Source organism: Diospyros lotus, chromosome 15 (assembly GCF_014633365.1).
Source record: "Diospyros lotus cultivar Yz01 chromosome 15, ASM1463336v1, whole genome shotgun sequence".
Taxonomy (NCBI): domain Eukaryota; kingdom Viridiplantae; phylum Streptophyta; class Magnoliopsida; order Ericales; family Ebenaceae; genus Diospyros; species Diospyros lotus.
This window is the reverse complement of record NC_068352.1, coordinates 23430846-23448475: the sequence shown is the minus strand read 5'-3', so window position 1 is coordinate 23448475 and position 17630 is coordinate 23430846. Positions and strand designations below refer to the sequence as shown.

At 38.2% G+C, this 17630-nt stretch overlaps 1 protein-coding gene across 2 annotated transcripts in view; it reads left to right on the top strand.

The window, feature by feature from the left end:
- LOC127791958 (two pore calcium channel protein 1A) overlaps nt 1-17630 on the top strand; it is a 145681-nt gene continuing 128051 nt past the window's right edge. Inside the window, exons 1-4 of one of the 2 annotated variants that reach the window (XM_052322193.1) lie at nt 1-201; nt 1322-1465; nt 1586-1693; nt 17177-17272. In XM_052322193.1, the coding sequence (XP_052178153.1) occupies nt 52-201; nt 1322-1465; nt 1586-1693; nt 17177-17272 (498 nt within the window). In that variant the 5' untranslated portion in view covers nt 1-51. Of the gene's footprint in view, nt 202-1123; nt 1242-1321; nt 1466-1585; nt 1694-17176; nt 17273-17630 lie in introns of those variants that run through there. The other variant, XM_052322194.1, reaches the window with a different exon arrangement.

Here is a 17630-nt window from a genome sequence, read left to right as displayed (position 1 = left end):
GTTACTCTCACAAATCAAAGTGGCTCGGTGTTCAGTCTTTGCATCTCCGCGATGAAGATGGACGAAGCTCTGCTAGGCGGCGAAACCAGCGACGGTAAACGTTTCACTGGCCGGAGAGACGGACCGGTGCCTATCCGGGGAAGATCAGAGGCCATCACCCACGGCTCGCCTTATCAGAAAGCCGCTGCGCTTGTTGATCTGGTTTGTCTCATTATCACTTCGTGGCTAAAAATGTGTATGTATATGTGTATATAACGAGTTATTTCTGTGTCGTCATCGGAAAACGTTTTGTGCAAGGACGAGTTCTGAGTAGCTACGGTGAAGGTAGATTACAATCAGTGCCGTAGATGAGATTTTGGGGTGCTGAGTAATATAAAAATGGCCCCTGAATGGTAGTGTTCATTTAAATTTTATTTTTTTTATAATGAAGTATAAAAAAATAAATAAATATTCATACAATATCAACAAATAAAATCAAATTTTTTCTAAATTATCAATTAAAAAAGAAAGAGAGGAAACAGAATATTCCACCGCCTGGGGAATGGCAAAATCGTCAATATTGCCAACACCTTCAATATCAATTGAGAGTGCACGTAATGATATATATAAAAAAATTACCACTCCTCTTGCAGATTAAGCATTCATATGACTTAGTGGTTAATAATTGAGTTTGGAATTGTAGCGCCCTAAATACATTAGAACAAATATTTGAAATGTTATTTTAAAAAAAATATATTTGAAATACTTACACGTGTTTGGCCCAATAATGGAAAGTACAACATCATATATTTCTTTGTTATCTCAAGGTAATCTTTGGCTTCTTTTTATTGTTGCTTCAATGTCAAGATAATGTCATTCTATGTTAGTTAACATTCATGTTTTTCCCTTTTTCCCTGTCTTCTTTTCCTTTGTTTTCTTTTTCTTTCTTTAATGATTTTTCTCTGGCTGTAACCCTTGAAACTTTGGCCACATGCAGCTTGTCTATATTATTTTTTGAGCTCTTTTTTCTCTGACTCATTCACTTTCCTTACCTGTAAGTTGTACGTCCTTATCCTCTTTGTTTATCCTTGTTTTTACTTTCTAAGCAGGCAGAGGAAATGTAATAATGAACTTTGAATGACAGACTTTACATCTTTTATTGCGTATGGTGTTGCATGTGCTGAAGTTCATAAAAAATGCACTAGTTGCTACTGGTCTTGGCATTTGCACTGATCTAAAACTGTATTCTAAATGAATGCCAGGTTTCTTCTATGTTGAGAGTTCTTCTTTCCTTGTACTTAAGGCGTGATTACTGTCCATTGATTAAAAATGCATTTTCCAGGCTGAAGATGGTATTGGTCTGCCCGAGCAAATTCTTGATCAGTCAAGCTATGAAACTCCAGCAAAATTCTACTTCATATTTATCCACCTTGATTTCCTGTGGTCCCTTAATATTTTTGCTTTAATAGTTCTAAATTTCCTTGAGGTTAGTATATTTTATGGTCCTGTATACCATTGTGGTTGCCTTTTCAAATAATTAATGAAGGCCAATGATGAAGTTCTTATATTGGTAGACTAGTAATGCGGAGGTTCTTAATGTGTGCAGAAACCGCTGTGGTGTGCAGAGTATTCTGCATATTCTTGCAATCACAGAGAGTACTACTTTCTAGGACAATTGCCATACTTAAATGCTACAGAGTCTCTTGTTTATGAGGTATGATGTTATTTACTTCCCAATTAATGGGTGGAAAGTTTACCTATCATGTGGCGTGATTCTGCCTTAGCAAAAAATACTTTTAATTAATGCTTGTTAGACATTGGAAATTAGTGAATAATTCTAAATTGTAAGTAACTATTGGCAAAGTTGCCATAGCATTAGGTTATCTGGGTATTTTTAAATGCCACAGAACTTCAAATCATTGCAAAAAGGAAGCAGGGGTGCCCTTTTTTTTTTGGGGGGGGGGGGGGCGGGGGGGGGGGGGGTGTTGGAGTTCTTTACATGATTTGTATTCTTTTTTATTTGTTTTAATGGACCATCTTTGAAATTTTCTTGTAACTTGTTGAGAGTAAAATTGATGATATAAAAGATAAAATTAACCCTATTTTACGAACTTAAGCTTTTAGATTAGATAGTGGATAACAATTCAACATTGTATTAGAGCTAGCAAGGGTCTTGATTCCAAACTTTATTGCTAACTTGATATTTAAATAGCATGTGTTTGAACCACTTATAAGTGAAACTTTGCCACACCGCCGGGGGGGGGGGGTGTTCAGAGTAAAAATGAAAATATATAAAATTAACCCTCTATGAAAAGAGAAGCCTATGCATTGCATGACACAAGCTTGAAGCAATTGGAAATAATCTCTTGAATGAAAATAACTATAGATGGCTCATATGCACAACATAAGCTACATGAGGACAAGGCCTACCTGTCAGATTCCTACATTTATCTCGTGTTGCTTTGAACCAGATTGGGTTTATCTTGTGGCATGCCCAACCCTGATTGTCTTATGACAACAATTAACTTTGTTTCCAATTTCCATGATCACCATGAAAACAGTGAATAAAATAATGTGTGTTCTATCAAAAGTCTATAATACAAGAGAATATATATACAAGTGTATTAAATTAATTATACCAATACCTCTTACTTATCTTATTTAACATTCCCTCTTAAGTTGGAGCATATATATTGAGAATGCCTAGCTTGGTACAAATGTAATTCATACGAGAACTTCTAAGTGACTTGATGAGTAAATCAAGCAACTAATCGCTAGAACTTACATATGTTGTAACTATATCCTCAGATAGCACATTTTCTCTAACAAAGTGGCAATCAATTTCAATATGAACACAGGATTAGAAGCAATATGCATTGCGGCTTGATTGTCACAAATCAATTGCATAGACTTGACTTGCGTAACTCCTAACTCTTCAATTAACTGTTTCAGCCACATTAGCTTACATGTTGTTACGACCATTGCCCTATATTCAGCTTTTGCATTGGACTTGGCAACAACAATTTGTTTCTTACTTTTCCAAGAGACTAGATTTCCACCCACAAATACACTGTATCAAGATGTGGATCCCCCATTAGTCGGGGATCTTTCCCAATCAGTATCCATATATCCCACAATTCGACTGTGTTCATGATTCTGATTTAATACACCCCGACCGGGGGCAAGCTTAGTATACCAAAGAATATGAATTATTGTATCCCAGTGACTGTCATAAGGTGAATCCAAGAATTGACTTACCACACTCACAATAAATGAAATATTAGGATGTGTGACTATGAGGTAATTAAATTTCCCAACTAATTGACGGTAGCGCTCAAAATCAAAAAGAGGCCCCCCTTGTCCCGATAACAGTCTGATATTCAAATCCATATGGGTATTTATTGGCTTACATCCAAGCAACCTTGTCTCCTCTAGCATATCCAAGGCATACTTTCTTTGAGAAATATAGATGCCTTGCTTTGACTGAGCTACCTTAATACCCCAAAAAATGTTTCAAGGAACCTGGATCCTTAGTTTGAAGCTGTTGGTGAAGATGCATCTTCAATTCAGTGATTCCAACATCATCTCCTATAAGTATTATATCATCAACATATACCACTAGAAGAATGCGGTGGCTAGACAGAGTGATAAAAAACAGAATGATTAGTTCTACTACGAGTTAACTCAAACTTAAGAACAACTTAATTGAATCGACCAAACCAAGCTCGAAGAGATTGTTTTAGGTTGTATAATGATTTTCAAGGGCGACACACCAGCCCAGACTCCTCTTCATTAACAAAGTCAGGAGGTTGCTCCATATACACCTCTTCCTGTAAATCGCCATGAAAGAAAGCATTCTTAATGTCCAGTTGATGAAAAGGTTAGTGAAACATAACAATAAGGAACAAGAAAAGGCGAATAGAGGAGATCTTAATAACATGAGAAAATGTATCGCCATAATCAAGGCCAAAAACCTAAGTGTATCCTTTGGCAACAAGGTTATCAATCTGGCCGTCAGGACCAACTTTAACAGTGTAAACCCAATGACAACCAATACTAGACTTACCCTTGGGAAGGGGTACCAAGTCCCAATGGAATGTAAGACATACATTTCTTCAACCATAGTAACTCGCCACCCCGGATGGGAAAAAGCTTTGGGAGCAGATTTAGGAAGAGAAACAAAAGATAAAGAAGAAATAAAAGCAGAATATCCAGGGGACAAAGAATTATAACTAACAAAATGTGAAATGGGATGGAGAGTGGTGCAATGATGAGTACCTTTACGAAGAGCAATAGGTAAGTCAAGATTAGAAATCGAGGGTGACGGACCAAAGAAGGAAGAACGAACGGGGCACAAAGGATGAGTCAGTGGATGGCTCTCTTGGACTAGCAACGATAGGTGCTGCTATTTGGGCCACCGGTCGAGGACATTGCTGATAGACCTGAAGATCAGGGCAGTCAAAGCGAGAGGCAAAGGGTGGTGGAGAAGGAGAAGAGGAAAAGTCAGGAAAAGGAACAGGTAAAGGTAAGCCAGTAGAAACAAACTCAGAGACCTCAGCGAAAAGAGAAAATAAGGAGATGACTCAAAGAAGGTAATATCTGCATCCGCTGAAACAAAGTAGTGAGCTAATTGAGGAGAGTAGCAACGATACCCCTTTTGAAGGCGTGAATAACCCAAAAAAACACATTTGACGGAATGAGCGAATAGCTTATCATGACCTGGGGCAATATGGTGAACAAAACAGGTACTCTCAAAGATACGAGGAGGAAGAGAATATAAGACAACTTAAGAAAAAGGAACAGAATGAGGAATTTGGTCATTAAGGACAGAAGATGGCATTTGGTTAATTAGGCAACATGCAGTTAAGATAGTTTCATCCCAGTATTGAAGCGGAACATGCATATGAAGAAGAAGCGTGCAGACGATCTCAATTAAATGACGGTTCTTTCATTCAGCTAGCCCATTTTGTTGTGGGGTTCCAAGACACGAAGTTTGGTGAGGAATCCCATTAGATGCCATATAGGATTTAAATAGCGAGGACAAATATTCAAGAGCATTATCATTACGGAGAACACGAATAGACACATTAAACTGAGTTCTAATTTCAACACAAAATGTGGTGAAGACAGAAAACAATTTTGAACACATTTTCATTAAATATAGCCATGTAGTTCGAAAAAAATCATCAATAAAGGTTACAAAATAACAAAAACCGTCTTCTGAATTGACATGACTAGGACCCCATACGTCCGAATGGACCACTGAAAAAGGAGAACTAACACGTTTATTGACTCTACTCGAGAAAGACTACGACTATGTTTCCCAAGTTGACAAGACCCATTCTCTAAGGAAGAAATACTAGAGAGACTAGGAACCATTTTCTTGAGATTGGGGAGAGACGGGTGACCTAACCGATAATAGACCTGTAGAGGGGAAGCAATCGTCGTGCACACTATTGATGAAGTAGGGTGAGGTAGATAGTAGAGTTTGTGGGACTCAAGCCTCGTGCCAATCATCCTTCGATCTTGAACAAGAAGTATTTTAGTCTTCCCAAGTCCTTAATTTTAATTTTTTTTGCTAAGCACTCTTCAGGTTTTTCTCTTCCTTTTCATCATTACCAGTAACTATTATATCGTCCACATAAACCAAAAGGACAGTCACACTTGTAATACCCGAGAACTTTGGGTAATTGAGAAATAGGTATTTTATTAGAAAAATGAGATTTGAGGAAAATAGGTATCAGAATAGCCGGAGAAATTTACCGAATCGATTGTAGGGAGTACCTTGGAGCCGAGATGCCTAAAGAAAATGATATAGTAGTGTCGAGTATTTCAAGGAATGATTTATGGCATCGAAATAAAATGGATCATAAATAGTTTTCAGTACAGCTAAAAATGTAGCTACGGGATAGGCTGTAAAACCGAATTATTGAAGTCAACGGAACCCCGAAGGTATTCATATTTGGTGTGTACAACAACCCTTTAGTGGTTTTTGGAAGAAACGAATATGTTTGAGGCCAAAACAAAGATTCGGGCCAAAATGCAGTTTTTTGAATTCATCGGAGGGAGGCCAAGATGGCGAGTTTTTGGAATCTTCCGAGAAGGAATGGGAGTTTTTATTACTTGAGGGACTCAATGGAAATATTGGAAAGTTCAGGGGCTTTGTGAAAATGGGTCAAGGCATAAGAGACAAAATAAGTGTGGTGAAAGTGTAATTTTTCAAAGTGGAAGGAGGAAGGAAGCTGCCATGGCTGACCGGCCAGTTCTGGTTGCCGACCAGCCTCATATGAGCCATGGGATTGCACGAGGGTTGGTTGGGGAGGTGTTTGGACTAAGTCTTGGCCGACAACAGCCACGAGGGTGGCTGAAATTTGAAGAAAAGTTGACCAAGAATTCAGCCAAATTTGGGAAGCTTCAAAATTCATCATTGCGGTCGATTTTTGCAGCAAATAGGTCGATCCAGGGGTGATAGAGGCTTTGGACACATTTGATTGAACACCCTTGAGCGTTTGGAGGCTCGGGTTGCCTATAAATAGCAATGGCCGAATGCCTTCAAAAATTAATTTCTTAGATTTGCAAATTTGTGAATAAATTGGGAGAATCGGATAAGGGGCTTTTGTTGCCCATGTCTAGAGCTTCATTCCTGTGCAATTTGGCCATTTTGGTTGAGAGATGAGTGAGATCCGAAGCCTCGTCGGAAAAATGAGTTTCGCCGGAAAATAGCTTCGAGCAGTCTGAAAATGGCAACGTTTGTGGGATTTTATGTTATTATCCGGTAGAGGGCGAAAAGACGAAGCCATAGGTTCAAACGGGAGGTCAATCAGAGTCCGGATGAAGGAGTTATGGCCATTAAACCAGAGCATCACGCTGCTGTCCGGCGAGCTGAGGAAGAAGACGATTGACGCATGTGGGACACGCGCCAGCTAGGCCCCACGACTGGAGGCGCGTGGAGCAACTTGTTTGGGCGAGTGAGGGCGTGTCCAAGCTCCAAAAATTGTGAAAAAAATTGCTAAATTCCTCTAAATTCAAGATCTAGAGGCCTGTGCAATTAGTTTTGAAGTTGGGCTTTATGTTGTCTCGATTTTAGCATCAAAGAGCCTCGTTTTGAGTGAAAATGCAGCATTCGGGTAAGTCCAGTAATTTTCTCTTGATGTTCATAAGTTATTATGATGTGTTGTGAAGAAAAATTGGAGAAAATAGCTTGATAGGTATTTATTTGGAATTTTTAGAGAGAAAATGGGAGAAAATAAAGAAATTATGAGAAAAATCAGATTTTTGATGTTTAAATAATGATTAGGGTGCTTTGAGGCCTAGGGTTGAGTGTTGGTGTGACTTTTGAGGTTGGCATGAAAATCAAGGTCAGGCACGCAAATCGAGGCAGTGTGCGCTTTTCGAGGTACCCTGATTTTTGTCAAGGTGAGCAGTTCTAACCCCAAAATTTGTTTATTCCAAGTTGTTCTCCTCTTAAACTTGATTTGATCCATGCAAATGTTTTGTTGCGTGTGAATGGTTTTAACCTGTGATGGTTGGTTTCATAGAGATTTGTCCCGAAATGTTTTATGCACGTGCATTGAATTTTGTGACAAATTGTGTACATGAAATGTTGTTTCATTTGATGCATTGAATCATGGTATGTGGCATTGGCGTGTTGTTTTTATGGGACTTGGCATGCCAAGGGAAAATATCCATTTGGGACTTGGGCTGAGAGTGAATACCACCCACGTGAATCGCCAAATGGCGTGGCTGAGAGTGAACACCACCCCGGACCGGCAAGTGGCAAGGGCTGCCAGTAGGCATCACCCCAGGAGGCCTTTGAGCGGTAGTATTGTTTCTGAGGGGACGTGGATTTCCAGGATGGTGTTGATCATCATTTGGCCAGGATTTGTGTTTATGTGTGCTCCGTAAGCTTTTGAGTGGGAACGTAATGATTCCCAGGGTGATTCACGGGGTTCATGCATTAACGTTGCTCCCTCTTAAGGTAGAACTGTGTTGTGCCAATGTGTCAATGTGGTTGTGTTGCTTTTAGAGAGATTGCATTTTCTCTGGTTAGGGTTAAGTGCTGTGTGGGATTCTCTTGGGCCAGGTTTTGTCATGATTTTTTGTTGTTTCATGTCTTGCATACATTCATGAAAATGCTTTTGAACTCTCGCTTAGATGATTCATCATCTTATGTTGGACTTTTGTCCCTGGAATATTCTAACGTTCCAGGTGGTAGCAGTTGTTCCAAAGGGAAAGGAATTGTCGAGGATTGACGACAACTTGTAGGTGGATCGTAGCATATGTTTTAGATTATATGTATTTCCTTTTGATGATGTCATGTTAGACAATGATACAATTTTGATGTTATGTATAAGATGATTTCGGTTATGTATCGTATCAGGTTTTGATTTAGCTTCTGCATTTGTTTTATGATGATATTACCTGTCTTAGCTTGATGTTCTTAAGTTTGATGTGCTGAGAAGGTAATCGGGATTATCGGAGAAGTTATGAATTCAAGTGTTGTGTAGTGGAAGTGCATGTCTTGGAAACTTCTGGCTAAGGAAAGACTTGGTATTTAAGTGTGTCCCATGTGACCCACCTCTCTTTCTTGGGAACTTACTTGGTGTGCTATTTACGTACAAACGCTTATATTATATATTTATGGAAAAAAATATGTCCCCGAAATTCATGATGATGTTTTCTGCATTTATAACGCCCCTCGGTTGGAGCGGGGTGTTACAACACCCCTTGATCTTGTGTTTCACAAAAATGTATAATCCCCTTGGCTCTGCCTATATCTCATTGACAACATTGCTTTTGAGAATCTACCAAACTAGGCCCTAGGAGATTGCTTTAATCCATAGAGAGCCTTTTTAAGTTTACATACCTTACCTTTTGCACATTGATTGTAACCCGATGGACAAACCATGTAGATTTATTCTTCAAGGTCCCCATGTAAGAAGGCATTCTTTACGTCAAATTGGGACAAGTTCCAATCCAAGTTCACCGCCAATGATAATAAGACTTTTACAGTATTCAACTTGGCAACATGAGCAAATGTATCATGGTAGTTAACACTATATATCTGTGTATAGCCTTTTGCGACAAGTCGGGCCTTATACCTTTCTAATGATCCACCCGCCTTATACTTAACAGAGAATACCCACTTACAGTCAACCAGTTTCTTTTCTTTAGCTAAATCAACTACCTCCCATGTTATGTTCTTCTCTAGGGCTTCCATTTCCACATTCATGGCATGCCGCCATTTCTCACTTTCTAGCACCTCAGATAGGGTTTGAGGAATCTTAATTGAGACAAGATGGGAAAGAAACTCTTGTGAGAAGGAGACATTCGATCAAATGACACAAAGTGAGACAAAGGATGTTGAGTGCATTTTATCCTGGTGACCAGGAGATGAGCCAAAGAAGGGTGTGTTTTCAATGAAAGTAACATCTTTAGAAACATTGAGTTTGGGGGTGAGAGGATTATAGGATTTATATCCCTTTTTGTGTGGGAGAATACCCTAGGAAGACACACTTAACAGCCCTTGGATCAAGCTTATCTCGAGAGTGTTTGGAAATATGAACAAAGGAAACACACCCAAATACTCTAAAGGGGAAGAGAGGTGTGGAAGTTAGATTCGGGATAGTGAGTGGTGAGGCAATTTAGAGAGCTTTGTTGGTTTAGAACTTTAGTAGGCATGCGGTTTATGAGAAAAGTCGCAGTGAGGACAGTCTCCCCCCCCCCCCCCCAGAAAGTTTTAGGGACCCTATGATGATGAAGTAGGGCCCGAGCCACATTGAGGAGATGTCTTATCTTTCGTTCAGCCACTCCATTTTGTTGTGGAGTATCAACACATGAAGATTTATGGACAATCCCTTTTTGTTGAAAGAATCGATGCAAATGAGTATTGAAATAATCCTGGGCATTATCAGTATGAAATTTCTTTATGGGGGTTCCAAATTGAGTAGTTATCATTCTATAGAAGTTGGGTAGGACTATTTGGATGGCTGCCTTATCTTTTAACAAAAAAACCTATGTCATGCATGTGCAATCATTAATAAAGGATATAAACCAACGAGCTCCAGAATAGTTAGGAAGCTTGCAAGGGCCCCACACATCAGAATGAATTAATGCAAATGGAATAGGATGGAGTTTATTACTAATTGGGTAACACACTCGATGTTGTTTAGAAATAACACATATATTGCAATGAAAAAACTAGGGTCTAGAGAATGAAATAAACTATGAAACATGGTTTTTAACAAGGTGAATGGAGGGTGTCCCAAGCGATAGTGATGCAACCAGATTTGGTGATGATTGGCAGTCACCTAAGAAGAGCATGCCACTGATAACTGGTTTTTAGGAGCCTTCCTTATGAAGCAATACAACCCATTTGTTCCTCTAGCAACCCCAATCCTCTTCCTGGTCCTCATTGCCTGAAACTCACACAGGTTAGTAGAAAAAACAACATAGCAGTGTAGTTCTTTGATGAGTTGATAGATGGACAAAATGTTGGCCAATAGTTGGGGAACATGGAGAACATGGTTAATGGTGACGTTAGGGCTTAGATAAACACTCCCATATCCAATTATGGGAACTGATGTACCATTGGCAATTTGGATTTGTTTAGAGGTCTTTAGGGGTTGATAGGTGGTAAACACATCGGAGTTAGGTGTCATGTGGTCGGTAGCTCTGGAATCTAAGATCCAAGTATCATTCCTACTAGTGTTTAAGGCTGAAAAAAATATAGAATGGGAGTCATTACCTGAGGTCTTACCAGAAGGCTCTTGATGTGCCAAGGAACAACCGCCATCATTTTGTATGGTCTTCAAGAAGGATTTCAGTTTGGTGATCTCTTCAATGTTGAGGAGATTGAGGTCTGGACTGAAATTTTCTTTTGATTCTGTCAGATTTGTCCTCTTTCCTGTCCCTTCTGAGATAAATATGATTGTGTGCGGGGCCTAGTGGTGTTCTTGGAAATTCGCCAATTTTGCTGAGGACTGCATCTTTCCCATGAAGCTTAAAGCAAGTGTCTTGGGTATGCTGAGGTTTCTTGCAATATGGACACCAAAGCCCTTCTTTGTTATTCAACCGTCCTTGAGCACCTATTTTTCCAGATTTTGAACAAGATACTTCCCCTTTATTTGATATCATGGTAGACCCATCAATGTAAGAACCCTGAAGCATCACTGCCCATCTGTTTTCTTTACTACGTACCATGGCAAATACCTAATTTAATGATGGTAATTGCTCTCGGCTGATAATCTGCACCCTTGATCAAAAATAGAGTTAAGGCCAGCCAAAAATTCAACAATTCTATCCCTTTCCATAATCTGATTAAGAGTTGCAGTATCACCACTACACACCATCTTAATCTTTTGATATTGATCCAATGCCAGCCATAAACCATTCATTCAATTGTAGTACTCGGTGATTGTCATCCCCCCTTGTTTAGTACTACTTACTTTGGTTTTTACTTCATATATAACCGATGCATCTTGTAGTTTAGAATATGTTTGCTTAACTACCTCCAAATCTCCTTAGCTGAACTTAAAAACATATAATTCCTACTTATCTCAGGTTGCATGGCATTCCATAGCCTTGACATAATGAGGGAATCTTCTACATCCCATACCTGAAAAGTAGGATCTGTTGTTGCCGATGGAAGGGAACTAAGGTGGCTGAGCTTTCCTCGCCCCTTGAGAAAGGTCTGGACTAGCTGTGCCCATTGAAGATAGTTCCTACCGTCCAATCGGTAGGAAAGTAGTATTCCTGGTAGCTTGCTTCCTACTGCTCCAATGCTAGTACTCGCACTAGCAGTTACACCGGCAGTCACACTGGTTTCTGATCTTCAGGTGTTCTTTCACCAGTGTTCTTCATGAATGATGGCAATTAAGGCCGAAGGGAAAGCAAAGAGGACTGGCTGAGAATTGAACACGAACACGAACACAAACATGACTGATTTCAACACTAGGGGTAGACTAAACAGACGTCGGAGAGCTGATCTGGATTAGTTGGAGGTGAAATGTCGGCGAACGCCCCTTCATGCGTTGGCACGTGGGGTTAGAGGAAAATTGACGGCGGCGATGGAGACTCCGGCAGTGGTGGGTTTTCGGTGGTCGGCCGATCTAATGACGACGAACCCAATGGTGGTGGCAGTATTGGTAGGCAGTGGCTAGACAGAGGTGTTCCAACTTCGACAATGATGGTGCAATGAAGGCACTTGACCAGATTGAAGCAATAGTGTAATGAAGGCACTAGGGTTTACTGTACTAGCCTATTAACGAGGCTCTGATACCATGTAGAAAAGGAGAAAGGGAAGTGGTATTCCCACACACTTTATTGATACGAATAAGAAATATTTATACAACATGTTTCTTAAGAATTCTCCTCAAAATTCTCCTAAGATTTAGGAGTAGATTACAACCCTATTATCTAGGACTAGATTACAACACTAAAAGATAATACAAAGATAATCTAAGAGATATCTAAGAAATAATACAAGATAATAAAAAGCAAAATAACAAAATAAATAGAAAGATGATAATGGATGAATCTCTTGGAATCTTCAAGGCCTGGCCCAATCTTATTTATTTCTTCAACATAACCAAGTCTACAATGATGTCTCTATGTAAAGTCATGAAATTCCACCAACCAAACACTTTAAAAGTGTCTTATGTATGGAAACTTAATCGACTCTAGAAATTGAATATCTAAGAATCATCCAATTAGTACCTCATGAGAGTCAAATCCGTGTTCAAATCTTTCCTTTTGATAGGGTGTTGGAGAACAGGTTGATCGTGGCACATGGTTGAGGTTGGGATGCACCGCTTGCATTCTCCTTTCCTTTTCCTGTGTTCTTCATCCGTGCCATGGCTGATTTGGAGGATTCAATCGGTCGAAACAATCAGTTGAATCACTTAGAATCTGTTGAATGAGCCAAAACGGTTGAATCAGCTTCTTTAGCTTCGACAAGATTAACTCTATTATCAGCTCTTTTTGGGCATTCATTAGATATGTCCAAGTAAAAAGCATCTATAGCACTTAGTCACTGTCTTCCCTTGATTGTTAGGCTGTACTTGGACTATTATAAACACTTAATTGCTTTCCAATATAATTGTTAGGTTGGCTTGAATGCGTGGGGCGTGGGTGGTGCAGCTATTCCCTTTCTAGGAATGTTACGTGCAAGTTTCACCTCAACTTTGAGTGCAAGTTGATAGGCATCACTTACTGTATAAGGCCACTGCAAGCTTGATCTTGTATTGCCATTTTGAGCCATTCACATAATGACTAACCATTTGCGCTTCAGTTTCAGCAAGGTTACACCTTATTGACAGCCTGTGGAACTCTTGGGTATTCTTCACTGACATTCATGCTCTCACACGTGCTGAACCCTTTGATTTATGTTTGCTCATAATCTTGGGGAAAAAAATTGAGCTTTCAACTTCTCTTTCATCTTATCCCATCTTCTAGCTTTCTTTTTCCTCTACTCTCACGATCATTTTGATAATGCTTCCACCAAGTAGAAGTTTGTTCTCAAAGCTTTGCTCCAACAAACTTCACTGACCCCTCTTCTGCTACATCTTTCTACTCAAAATAACTTTCAATGCTTTCCACCCAATCCAAAAACTCTTCAGATTCCATGTCACTATCAAATTTTGAAATATGCACTTGGACATCACTCTCTTTGGAATTTTGTAGGGTATGCACAATGTGATCTTCCCATCTTTGAGGCCTTTCATTTCTGTGCACACACCTTTCATTACCAAGTATTTCTTTGTCACGCGAACTATCATTTTCAACTTTAGATAGCTGATTAATTTTGTTCCTTGCTCGCCAACATGATCAAATTCATCATCACTGTCATTTCTTTGATAAACACAAGGGATGTAGTGCTGAAACAGGACAACAAATAGCACACTGAAACAACTGATATCACACATTTTCAGACCTAGAACAACAAAGTAGCAACAACTTCTTGCTAGCCTCTCACGCCCATGGCAGTGATGGAGGGATTTGGTAGACGCTGCAAGCATGGTTGTTAAAATCGAGATTTTAAGTGAGATCATAAGAGAGTCCATAAAATTGGATTGTAAAATCTTATGATTTTACAAATAATTAAAAATACCCTTTAATTTATGTAAATATATGTTTATAATGACATAATCCTTATTATCAATAATATACATGTACCTATTTCAAAAATATTAAATAATATGAAATTTCTAAATATTAAGTCTATCATTTATCACCAGTTCATCATTCATCCATCCATAATCAAAATTCCAAACAACAAACATTACCATAGTCATCAACAAACATTGTTCTTAAATATAAATAAAAATACTAAGTCATAAAAACAAAAAACATTGTTAAACTTCTACATTATGTCATTACAAGCATAAAATACAAACTAAAATAAATCATTAGTAGAAATATTTAAATCTTAATTCAAGTCCAAGTTATGACTATCACCATCACCATCACCATCACCATCAACATCTTTTAAGTTAATGTCATCTTCAAGTTCAAAACTGCTAGCAAAAATATCATTACTACCCAATTCTGAATCTCCTAAAGGCTTCGATGGGCCTTCATCATCATTTTTGTCTTGGTCATGCACCACATGATCTTCACCTTCATCTTCATGACTTTCCAAATCTTCACCAATTTTATTTTCCCCACTCTCCATCATTGTTATTTTGGTACTTTGTTTTTATAAAACATTTGAAATTTTTTAAAATATAATAAACAGACTTAACTATTCACGTCACCCTTTCTAAAATAAGTAGTAGTCAATTCTACACTAAACTTCATGAAACATCAAAATATAATATAATCTTAAAATATTCTTAGGGTCTAAAGCATTTCCTAATTTTCCAATGGAAAGATTGGGAGATTCACTTCACTTCACATCCGCTAACGGCCATTTCCTTTTCTCTATAATGAATAAATATGAATACAACCAATATACCCAGAAAACTAATTATATTAATGGAGGACGAGATAGAATGGAGTACACATAGCAAACAGAAACTATAGAGCCAGTGCAACCCTAATGAATCCAAGATCCTGACATCATCATCATCATCTAAAAACCCAACTAAAAGAAAAAAAGCCACAAGAACGGAGTCACGGAGAAGAAACAGACCCACTGCAATGATGTGTGTCATGTGTGATCCTCCTAGTCAACCTATTTCCATGTGTCAGATAGGCTGTTTAGAGTTCTGAGAAGGAGCAGCAGTAGGAGAAGCCATGGGAGAGCTTGATTTTTGGAGTACAGACCCACCGCAAGACTGACTCGATAAACTCAGTCCACGTTTACTGAGTTTACCAATTTTACATGTTTGACTCGCGAGTCGGGTTTGATTTTACCAAAATTCGATCCTATAAGTGCGTTGACTCGTTTTATGCTTGATGACTCGCAAACTCGTTAAATCGCGCGAGTCAACTCGCGATTTTAACAACAATGGATGCAAGGTCGAATCCTCGAAACCCAAGCCTCCAAATCTTCAAAGCCCTAGATGGTTTGGAGCTGAACTCTCTGCAGAGATTTCTGTCTTCAAAATGCTGGAAAGTCCATTAAAAGTGGCTGAGAAGCTCTATTTATACTAGTTCTCAAGCTTCCAAGAGAAGCCAACTCCTATATTACAAATGTGTCATCCTAAACTTCACTAATCATTTAGGAACCCCAACAAAAGACTTGCTCTTACAAAAAGACCCAAAAACTAACTTACACCGAAATATACCCCAAAAGCTTAAAATTACCAAAATACCTCTACCACCCCATTAAGAAAAAAAAAAAAACCACATTAAAAATAAAAATTATGTACAGGTTTGCATCACATCATTTGCTCTTACCGTCTCTACATCTCACTAACTTCAAAGAAACTAGTTGAATTGCACTTAGCTCCTTGTATGTTAGCTTAATAATAGTAAAGTATTCAATAAGACTTGTCTTCCTATTGAAACTAAAAATATTAAAGAGAAAAAGAATGAATATGAGTCTAATTGCCAGAAAATAATAGTAGAACCTGCTCCAGTTCTCCTTGAATGTATACATGCCTCAACATGTGTCTCTATGGAATTTTATAACAGATAAACAGTAAGTACATCTGCCTTAATCAAGTATCTATTGTTTGATATTTCCCATGAATTATGTCATCTGCTAAAGATGATAACCTCGTGCACAGGGGATGCTAGTTGTTCATTCAACTTCCTCCCAGCCAAAAGATGAAAAAAACTACAATCACCAGTCTTAAACTCACCAGGGGAGGTTGACTAACTTAATAAGAAAGTATGCTATAAAATAGTACATTCACATAGTTGAATGCTAGACACACAGAGCAAGGCTCTAAAAAAAAAAACCAAAAATGCAGTATTCACTTAGCATGAGTACTCTAAATGACATGAAACCACTACAAAGGAGATAGGTGGTGTGAGATTTGTGCTCTGAAACTTTTCTGAGGTTGACTGGTGCCATTGAAGTTGTAGTGAGTATATGTCACACATAGCTAGATGAAACTAGTGACAGGATATCCCACTAAGTTTCATAGTGCTAAGTCGGTGGTTCATCTGTTAAGGTGCTTTTATTTAGACAATTTGTCTACATGCAATGATTGTGTATTCCCATCCTATGGACTATATGCTTGTAATGTGTGATCTTGAATTACACTATTATTAAGGAAATGCTCTTTACAGCATGTAAGAATATAAGAAATGAAAAACGACTTGACTCCCTACTAGGGTTGTCCACACTTGTATTTTTACTAATACTCAGTATTTATTATTGACATTTGTATCCCTATGTTAATACAAACACACATATCTACATGTGTATATGCCATTGAAAACTGGATGATTTATAAGCAAGGCTAATGGATAATTCACTACACACTATTTTTAGAAAATATGTATTTATTATACCTTGTTTTTAGGTATAAACATTTTCCATTGGTTGGTTTTAGTCCTAAAAGCAAGATATAATACATTGCCTAAAATGGATGTGTATTTAATGCTCCTTAACCATTGCAAGGGCAATGGTTGGCATTATATTGACAATATGACATATGGGAGCTAAAACATGTCAAAAGCCTATTCTACTAGGATAGCTTTATGTTTAGAACTAATTATCAAAATTCCAAAGTTTTCCTAACTAAATTTGGATGTTTCTTCACCATAATAGCCTTATTGTGATCTTCTACTTCTTGTGCAGGGTGTAACTCTTGTCATTCTTCTAATGCATACCTTTTTCCCTATTTTGTACGAAGGATTTCGTTTATATTGGAAAAGTCATCTTAACAAATTGAAGGTATTTGTGTATTAAACATTTCCTTTTGAAGTTACCATATGAATCTTCTGTCTACCTATTTTAATGCACATTCTCACTCTCACATGCGCGTGTTAAGAAAAGAGGTTTTCTCTAATAAATATAAAGGCTAAAATAGATTATTGATTGCTTATTAGCCTAACATGGTTTTCTTCTTTATGGTGCTTGTATGGATGCTCCTAGTTTTAGTGACATCATTTTGCAACTAAATTTAGATAAAAAAAAAATCCCCAAATAACTTCAGTTTTAGTTGAGTAGACTCAATTTGGACATGTAATAACTTCACTTTGACGTTACCTTTCCTGTTATTGCTTGTCAATTTAGGTATCTAGACTACATT